This window comes from Phoenix dactylifera, unplaced genomic scaffold (assembly GCF_009389715.1).
Source record: "Phoenix dactylifera cultivar Barhee BC4 unplaced genomic scaffold, palm_55x_up_171113_PBpolish2nd_filt_p 000188F, whole genome shotgun sequence".
NCBI lineage: Eukaryota > Viridiplantae > Streptophyta > Magnoliopsida > Arecales > Arecaceae > Phoenix > Phoenix dactylifera.
This window is the reverse complement of record NW_024067715.1, coordinates 587,638-598,000: the sequence shown is the minus strand read 5'-3', so window position 1 is coordinate 598,000 and position 10,363 is coordinate 587,638. Positions and strand designations below refer to the sequence as shown.

The 10,363-nt window shown below is 38.5% G+C and overlaps 1 protein-coding gene across 1 annotated transcript; it reads left to right on the top strand.

Moving 5' to 3' along the window:
• Positions 1-2,426: 2,426 nt before the first annotated feature.
• On the top strand, positions 2,427-10,264 carry LOC108511466 (proteasome subunit alpha type-1-like). Its single transcript, XM_039117169.1, has 2 exons — positions 2,427-2,923; positions 9,509-10,264. The coding sequence occupies exons 1-2, from the start codon at positions 2,573-2,575 to the stop codon at positions 9,944-9,946; spliced, it is 789 nt and encodes a 262-aa protein (XP_038973097.1). The 5' UTR covers positions 2,427-2,572; the 3' UTR covers positions 9,947-10,264.
• The last annotated feature ends 99 nt before the right edge of the window (positions 10,265-10,363 follow it).

The following is a 10,363-nucleotide window of genomic DNA, read 5'->3' as shown; positions in this document are numbered from 1 at the left end:
CCAACCATTAAATAATAGGATTAAGTCTAATCAACTAATAGACGATCAAGCCTGAGTGTGGCTCAATTTAACAGTCCAAATCACAGTTCCATTCGCCAAAACAGTGCTGCTACTCTTGCCCATTTTCATCGTTATGTACCCAGAAATTCTTCTCCTACCTAGTCGCTTCAACCAGATCATCATACATCTTCAAACTTTGGTTGGTTTAGGAAAACTTGGAGGTCTTCTAAGATTTCTTTTAATATAAAGTGCCAAACTAATCTCCTTCTAGACTAATTCAAAATATGACTGGATACAATTAAGATTTGCTTTGTTTTGACACCTAGTTGAGGTGTCAGGGCACTCTTCCGAATAGACCAGTTTTCCTCACAGTATTTATAATAAACTGTAGAATGCCTTACTACATCTGTCTGTTTAATCAAGACTGTAACAGACCTTACGTGAATCATTCGTTGGTTTTGGAGCAAACAAAGGATGGTGCATCATCATTTTCATTGCGTACAAAGGCTTGTTGCTATTTTATTTATCACATAGGATCTAACTTTAGTCCTTGTTGTTTTCATTCCAGTTGAAATTAAGATTCCATTTCCCTCTTTGGGCCCTCCAAGTTTCTAGTGACTGCTTTCAAGGTTATCTTCTTCTTTGATGCAGCCAAGTTTTTTTTTTTTTTTTTTTTTGCTAAAAACTGGTTTTCATACAATACGTGTACGAATACATCCAATAAAGTCAAAAAACATTAACTCACGGAGTGCCAGTGGCAGCTTCCTCTCCCCCACTTAAAGGGTGTACCCTGAATGATGAGCCGCAAAGGCAGCCACCCAATCGGCCGCCCCGTTGGTTTCTCTGAATACATGTTTGGCTTGGACGGCCACCCCAACCCCGCACATCATCCCTATATCCCGAACCAAGGGATGGTCTGCACCCAGATTTCTTTCAATTTCATAACTAGATCCTTTAAAATCTTCAATCTGACCCATAGTCCGGCCTTCCATTTTCTTTTTGACAAATAGGGTGGTTATGTGCCACCACCTAAGAATGAAACCCGGGGCCTCACTCCAAGAGAAGAGGACATATCCCATTCCTTGAAACTTGCTTTTCTTTTCCATTACCTGTCCTGCCCTATGATTTTTTCTTTGGGCCGCAATATTGTTTCATAGTATTCTCATCATTAGGCAAGGGTTTGTGCCCTTAGTTGCCACCCCAGCCTTTCACTCACTTCCTTCAAGTTCTTGCGTGGGTCCATTTTGATGCTTTATTCTTTAACATGCATTGGATAACCAGTATTTGTTTTTCTTATCCGAGGTCAGCTACATCCACACAATTAACCCATCAACACCTTCTAAGAAAATAAACTTAGTTACAGTTTAAGTAAATTTGGGAATCCAACATGTAATGTTTGAACCTTTTGGTTATAAAAGTTTAACTATCTGCAAATGTAAGCCTTAACGTTGGTCCAACAGGGAAGTATGAAAATTATTTTCTTCACAAGAGTTTTAATAACTTATTGAAACAACAGCCTACAATACCGAGAGCCAACAGATGGAATAATCTAATTATAATCTTAGTTACAGTTTTTGATACTGGCAGATGCTTTCATAAGTATATGTCCCATCTGAATCGAAAGTAAGTTAATCACAAAACCTTTTAGATTGCTGTAATGCCGCCATTAAATTCTAGAGACCCATAGCTTGTTCATGTCAAGTTTGGATCAAGCACGGCCAGAACCTGAGCCGGTCCCATAGCTTCAAGAGACCCATACCAAATTTATTAAAAGAAAGATGCATGTACAAGAGAGATGGAATGTACAAATAAGAGAAAGCGGGAGAGTAGTTTTTTCAGACATAAAAGTTTCTAAGAAGCAAGTGAAACCAGCAGAGGAGGTTGGAAATAATTTGAACCTGTACATGATATTAGAAAATAGAGAATCAAATTGAGTTAGGAAACGTTTCTCTGAAGTTCTTTTGGCAAACTTAATTCCCTTTTTTTTTTGGGGGGGGGGGGGGGGGGGGGGGGGGGGTCTGGTTCACAGTGCGTGTACGAATATACCCACTAAAATTAAAAAACACAAGCTCAAGAAGTGCCCGTGGCAACTCTTCCTCTTCTGACCATAGAGTGTACCCTGAGTGGTGAGCCGCATAGGCAGCCACCCAGTCGACTGCCCCGTTGGCCTCTCTAAATATATGCTTGATCTGGAAGACCACTCTATTTCTAGTCATCATCCCAATATCTTGGATCAAGAGGTGGGCAACGGCACTTAGGGCAAGTGCCAGGACTTAAGGAGAGGAGAGGAGACTCAACAACACGGGGCTTGCCCAAACCCAACAACAAAGCGCGCATAGACGTCATTTCGGATCCATATTCCGACCCAACCCGACCCGATACCCGAACATAGAGAGCACCTTGGGAAACAAGTAACCCGAGCAAGCCCTGGCTCAAAAGCCGAAGTTTATATCATTTCTAGGTAGATCTAAAGAGGCTTGAAATCCCCCAAATTAAAACCCCAGCAAGGAGAAGAAGGATATAGCATCCAGCATCGCAGTGGGAAGAAAGCGCAGTAGGAGGCGGCGGAGCGATGTTCCGGAACCAGTACGACACGGACGTGACGACATGGAGCCCGGCGGGGCGGCTGTTCCAGGTGGAGTACGCGATGGAGGCGGTGAAGCAAGGGTCGGCGGCGATCGGGCTCCGGTCGGCGACCCACGTGGTGCTGGCGACGGTGAACAAGGCGGCCTCCGAGCTGTCGTCCCACCAGAAGAAGGTCTTCAAGGTGGACGACCACATCGGCGTCGCCATCGCCGGCCTCACTGCCGACGGCCGCGTCCTCTCCCGTTTCCTTCGCTCCGAGTGCATCAACCACGCCTTCGTCTACGAGTCCCCTCTCCCGGTCTCTCGCCTCGTCGTCCACCTCGCCGACAAGGCCCAGGTTGAGAGTCTTCGCAACCCTAAACCCCATCCATCTCCAGATTTCTTTCTCGATCTATTTCCTCTTTTAGCAAATCTAACGGAGTATGTAATGAAATGTGATGAGTTGCTTTGATTATGGATAATGATCACTTCATGCTCGATTTATGCTCCTTCTTCCTAATGTTAGGGTTTTGGAGGAAGAAAACATTTTTCCCAGGTGAGCTTTTTATGATCTCTGGATGATTAATCCTCTTGGATATCATAATAGGGGTCAGAAGTCAACATGTAGCCGAGTTGATCCCACTTAGCCCTCTGGCTTCCTGATTACTTGTGATCTTGATCCATTCTAGAGTGCGGCTTGGTACTTTTGTCTTAGTCCTGGTCTGGCACATTCTCTACTTGTTTTTGGGTACGGTGTTTTTTTGAATCCAAACATGATGCATTGCCAAGTTCTTAGCAAGGATCAGGACCCATTTTAAGTTCTAAAACCAAAATCCTAGGACTCCATTTCCGAGTCTGGTCCAATCAATCAGGGATAATCTTTTGCTAGATGCTGATCTAATCTTATTACAAAAAATAGTTTAAGGCATGAACCTGGATATTTAATTGCCTTGAACTATAGTTTTCTAATCAGTAATTTCACATGCTGTCTCCTTCATTTATTTTGCTGTTCATGATTCTCCTTGTTGAATTCTGATTTCATTGACTTCTCAGCCTATATAATTTCCATAGTTACTTCTCATTGAAGGCAGCCTGTGCATCAATTCTTGTTAAGTTGGTATCCTCATTAAAGTCGTCTATCTTCTTCTCACATAACCTTAAAGGATGCTGTTTACCTTGATGCTTTCTGTGTGGATGGAGTTTGTTGTTCGCCATCGTCTGTGTCATGCTTCATTACTGTAAAATCATGTTTTTATTACTCTTCATTCACAACCAAAACCTCTTTGATGATGTTGTGCTTTTTATCAGGACATCCAATTTTTCTGTAGTACACATGCTATCCAAGTTAAATGGAGTCTTTACGCTTCCTTTGAGGTAGCAACTGGTGACAGACAACTCTTCTACTCTAGAATGAATTCTTCACCAAAATCTCCTTCATTCTTCTCTATTGCATTTTCTGACCAACCACAAATAGGAATACGTAGTCATCATGTCATATTCTTAAAGTGGCGCACATGGTGACACTAGATCCAGATTTAATTGCCAACACCACCATGTTAGTCATAAAGAACTTGCCACTATTTCTGTGAAGGTCAGTATAGGTGGGTTGAGAAACAGTTTTTATTCATGTGCTGTACAACCTCCTAACTTTGGGTATCATGCTTGTGGCCCATAATTGATGAATGTACTATCAACCATAGGGCTATAACAAGCTGGATTAGAGCCAACGACCTCAAGCCCTTCCCAGCCCGAAGTAAATACTTGATTTATTTCTTTAACATTTTACTTGCATATCTAGGCCAAGATCACCCAAGATTGGTGCTGCTTCTGGCCTATTTCCTGCCCTAGCCAACCGGTGGACTTCTTCTTGAACATTTGTCTTTGATGAACTCTGGCTTGTTGTTAGAGCTTTGCAAAACTGAACTAGTAAATCTTTCCTGAAATTTCCATTTTTAATTTTGGTTTAGCTTCTCATGGTTCTATTGGTCATTTTGAAAGTTAATTCCTTAGTACGTAAGGCTCATTGGTTATTATGAAAGTTAATTTATTCTGATAACAAGCTGAGATTTTCAGGATAAGTGGTTGATTAGTTATATTTTAGGATATACTCATGTGGAGGCTTGTACTTTTGTTATTGTGGAGAATATTTTGAACAAACTCATATGATGACCATCAAGCCTTTGCGAAGCGTTCCTGTCCAGGTCTACATTTGATGTTAATTTAAGCTTGTTGGTGTATTTTTTCTCATCTTCCATCCATATTACTTGGGGCCTCTCGCCCTTTTTTTTTTTTTTTTTAACTTTTAGCAATGAAAATAAAAACACCTTCCTTACTAGAGCTCAATGAGATCTTTTTTATACATGTCCATATCATCTTAGTTAATTTCCATCACTTTGTACTTATTATTTGTAGCTCCTCCTCTAACATATAATTGTTAAAATGTCTGAGACTTTATATATAGGAAGTGCTTAAGGGATATTTCTTGGATGATGAGATTGGAACGCAAAATTCTAGGATGATTGAAACTCTGTTGGCCTTAGGAGAGCTTTGCTTAGAGAAAACCCTATAAAGGAATATGTGTTTTAGGAAAGGCAGATTGTGATTACAAATTGCTGTAAGAAAATTTTGAATGATGGAATTAGTTAACCACAAAGTGGCTTAGAAAAGATTTCAAATGGCACCTGGGTTAATATTGATCAGTAGGTAACCTTTATCTTAAATACCTTACTGGAGTTGCACTTACAGGAGAAGGAGATTTGGAAGTTTCACAAATTTATGGTAGATCATAAAAATTATGGTGAAATCTGGGTATGTTCCTTTGCCATATGGTTAGATCTTGGGCTGAAGATCCTTCAAATGGATGGTGTTTCTTTTTTGGGGGGCCCTGGGGGGACTTGGGGGTTGGTGGTTAACTAGCATTACTTTGCGTTGATGAATTGGTAATAGGTTTTAGGTGGGCGACCAATGAGCTGCTGTCCTTGCTGGCTTTGGTGGCAAATTGTCAAACAAGATGCCTTAGAGAAAACTCATCATATATTTGAAATATCCTATATGGCAACTGTAAGATGAGACTCTTCTGTTTTCAAATGGTCATATCAACCTCCTATTATTCTGGAGAATGTTGATGGGAACAAGTAACTGATGTAGTGAATATGATTAATTCATTGCTTGGTTTTTGATGTCTACAAAATCAATGAGGTAATGTGAATGAACGTTTACATTTTATTATATAATAGGTTTGTTGCAAAATGTGAAGCTATTATAGGATAGTTGTTAAGCAGCTTATTAGACCTCATTTTTAACAAACAATATATAGCATATGTTCTTATCCACTTAGTGATTAGTGTTGCCAAAAAAATTACCTAATCTAATGTGCATGTCAAATATGGGTTTGGAGCGATATTGAGAGAATTTGATAGCTTATTACATTATATGGTGCAACTGCACTCTCGCTCCGTCTTTAGGTAATGAAGGTCAGGATTTTCAGATCATGCGGTATCATAGACTGAAGTGCACTGTTTGTATTCTTAGGCAACACTTGGATGATTGTAAACAAATGTCTAGTTGCATTAAACAGAAATAAATTAGGTGGTCTTGTTTCATTGGTGATTTGGCGTGTAAGATAGTTTAAATGGTGCATAATGGGGATTTACATGAAGTTTCCAGCACAGCGTAATATGACATGGTCCTTGAAGATCTATGAGCCTGGATGATTTATACTAGGGCTATTCCTAAGTGGTAACTTTGCATCAGATCTGGTGCTCAAATAAAGGATCACGAGATCTTTGCCCTAGAAGATTAGAACGTCCCTAAGCGATCTGATGTTCGTAGCTTTCTTGTCCAGTTTTCCGAAAATCTCAAAAATGTTCCTTATTTCTTCTTGTGAAGGACAATGTTTAGATTTTTCTGAAATATCTGCAATAGGATATGTCACAAACATATCCTTGCTAAAGATATCTGATTTTTCTTGTGAAGGACAGGGCATGACCTCCTTCATTTCTGTTTATTTGTATGTCTTATACTGTCTTTAGGCCTTCTGACATGTCATGAACATGCTTACATAAGAAGGCCATGCACCAAAATGTATCCACCTAGTATTTTTAAACACTGCTTCAAAAAATTGCATATCAGTTGATACATAATGCTACCCAGTCATATGTATTGACATATATTTGTCCTTTTTCTTTCTGGCAAAACAAATTCTGGTACTGTTGATGTTTGTTTTCTCCCAACTTTTGAGAATGTGTTTTTGTTAAATGTTCTTTTCTGGACTTTTATTTTTCTCCTGCAGTAATTTTGGTTTGGGAGTGTTAAATAACAACGCCCATGCTCTGTTGTTTATCAATGATATATGTTAAAAAACCAATCATGTCTCTTAAACAATCGAAAGTTGTTTAAGAGATCTGATTGGTTCTTACAATGCTATGAACTGAAGTGGTATGTTTCTAAAATATTATTTTGTCAATTTTCTTGTTCCCAGAAAATACCTGCCAGATTAAACCTAAATTAGATGTTAAGGCTTTTCATGTTCCGATACTTCTGAATCTCATTGGAAACAAAATAAGTCTGTTAAGCACTTACCATTAATATCCAGGCGTGCAAATTAAATGTTTATTCAATACTTAATTCCCTTGAGAAGAGATCTAGGATAATCTCAGTCCACTTTTAAATGATGAGCTTTTATTAGATAGGCTGGAATCATTATATATCTGATCTAAAAGAAAATTGTTTGGAATGTATCTTATACCACCACCAAAAGAAGAAGAAGAAGAAGAAGAAAAAGAAGAAGATATGTTTGATTCTATTGGGTTCTGTTATAATTGCTTTCTCTGTCTTGTGTTCTTTAAATGCTATTACCACTTGCAAGCTATTTATGAAATGATAATTGGCTAGGAATAGAAATTGAAATATGGCTCAATTCACATGTTGTAGCAAAGTGACACCAATTGCACCCACCATGGATTCATGTATTAGACATCTGGGAAAAAAGTGAGATAAACAGAAGAGTAATGCTCTAGTGCTTCTTGATTTGCTTTTTGATGCTCTGCTCGCAGCATCACTTGAGAAGAGCTGAATGATAACGAAGATAGCTGATAGGTTTAAAGCAAGGTAAATGCAGTGAAATGTTTTAAGATGTTTGATTGCTGCATGACTTGGAAACATAAAGCTATGCATATAAGATGTCAACAGATTCATTAAATGCTATTACCACATGAACACTATTTATGAAAAATTGGTGGGAATAGAAATTGAAATATGGTCTCAATTCAAATGTGGTAGCGAAGTGAATCCAATTGCACCACCATGGATTCATGCATAGACGAGTTGAATGACAACGAAGGTAGCTGATACACACTCCTCTGCAGTGAAGTGCTTAAAGGTGTTGATTGCAGCATGCCTTAGAAACTTAAAGATACACACATAAGACATCGATGGGAACTGGGATGTCCTGAAATCTGATTTTGAAAAATAGCCAAGACGTTTACATGATAAAATGACTGGGTGATAACTTCTGAATGAAGGAGTTCACTGTTGGTAGCATCAGCAAAATTTTAATGTGCATAACTATGCAACTGCATGACTAGTCTACATTTTGAGAGCTGCCAACTTGAAAGTAAGCTTACTGATGCTTCTTCACTCTTGTGCTACTGTCTTGGTTGAATGTAAACATAATGGAAAATATTCTGGTCTGTTCTAAATCTTAAAATATCCTCTGACATGAACTATGTTTAGAAGAGAAAGGGACTCTGTAGTGTGATCCCTTACGCAAGTTAATTATACAATTTGCATCCTAGTTTGGCCATTTCTGTAAGGTGAGGAAAGTGAAAATTGGAGGTTTCTCTAATTATATCAACAATTCACTTAATTTGGTGTTAATGAAAGTGAACTGTTGGTACCCAGATCCATATTGCACAATTTAGATTTTTTTTCCTTTTTTTCTTTAAAGCCTATGGAATTTATTTTGTATTGGTAGATTGTTTGTTGTTTTTGTCTAACTTTTCTTATTTTGTACTTTTGCTGTATGATTGATGCCACTTTTCTTTTTATGCCTCACTTGCCAGATAAAGAAAATTCACTTTGCAACTTTTTATTCTTCGTTCTCAAGAGTGCATAATTTTGCTTCATTATTTATTTGCTTTGTATCCTCTCAAAAAAAAGGTTCCTATGTAAAAAACAGAAACACGGATACTTAACTATGTGTGAATGCTGAATATTCTAACATGTTTGGCAAATGAATTTTTAGTTACCTTGTGATTTTTGATATTATGCATGAGCTTTTTTTAACAAATATGCACCAATACGTAAGAGCAAATTGGTTTAGCTCCACAATTGATGTGGAAGTTCATATGCGTACACACTCCTCTGTTTTATACCTTTTTTCACTTGACAATTCACTAACAATGTACGAAGACCATTCAGATTGAATGCTTGCAACGATGCTTCACTTGGTCAATCTGTGGTCAAAATTTGAAGTTCTAAGTTCGTCGTTCTAATCGACCCTGTCGGCATTTTGTTCATATGAGCACCTCAAGTATTGGCTCACGTCCTCTTGTGAATTTTCTTCTGAACCTGTTGTTGCCATATATTGTGAAAGATGTTTTATAGATAGATAGGGTCCAATTTAAACTAAAAATATTCGTGAATTATCAAAAGGCCATGGTTTTCTAGCATGACATTCTTTCATCTTTGCCCATATATTTTGTGGTAGTTAATTTTACATGGTTAAGCGGTGTAGTTGTAATATGTTGCTTTTATGTAGACCATTTATTTTTTAAATCTAAAAAGTCATTTCTTAGTTCATTTATTTTCCTAAATCTGACAACTGTTTATTATCCCAAGTCTGAACCAGCAATCTGTATTTTAAGATCTTAAAGAGAATTCTGGGTTCTATAATTCTTTCAAGAGGACATATTTTGCATTACTGGCATTTTGCCTATTTCAGGTCTGCACACAGCGTTCCTGGAAAAGGCCCTATGGAGTGGGCCTGCTGGTTGCTGGATTGGATGAAACTGGAGCTCACCTATATTATAACTGCCCCAGTGGAAACTACTTTGAGTATCAAGCATTTGCAATAGGATCCCGGTCGCAAGCTGCAAAAACTTATTTGGAGCGCAGATTTGGGGCTTTCAACAAGTACCCTCGTGAAGAATTGATAAAAGATGCCCTTTCTGCCATCAAAGAAACGCTACAGGGTGAGAAGCTGACCGGTGCCATCTGCACTGTTGCTGTTGTTGGAGTTGGAGAGCCATTTCATGTGATCGATCAGAAAACCATACAGGAAGTGATCGACTCTATGGAGATTAGGGAGGAAGCTGCAGCCGATCAGGGTACCACGCAAGAGGAGGATAAGAGTTCAGAAGCTGCACCAATGGATATTTGATTCAGGTAGAATTATGCCATCAGTATGGTGTCAACATACTGAAGAAAATCGTGTTTGAGAATCATGTGATTCAGCATACTCTATAATCTGCGTTATTTCTCGTGCTTCAATTTCTGAGGATTTGTCATGTGATTCAGACAAATCTTTTGATTTACAAACATGGCTTGACATTGGGTAAACAGACAGTTTGGTTAACTTCTTAAGGATGAAGATTTCATATCGGTGATGCCAATGCTTTTGGAATATTGCTTTGACAGTAGAAATAATTATTTACAGGGATTATGAGCATCAATGTATTAATTTCAGCCTTTTCAGGTCTGGATGTCTTTTAGAGGCATGAGGTTTTGAAATTCCTTGGTGCAGCGTGGAAACTTTGGGCATTAACCTGCTTCTTGTGACAGATTTTGTTGGTTAGGC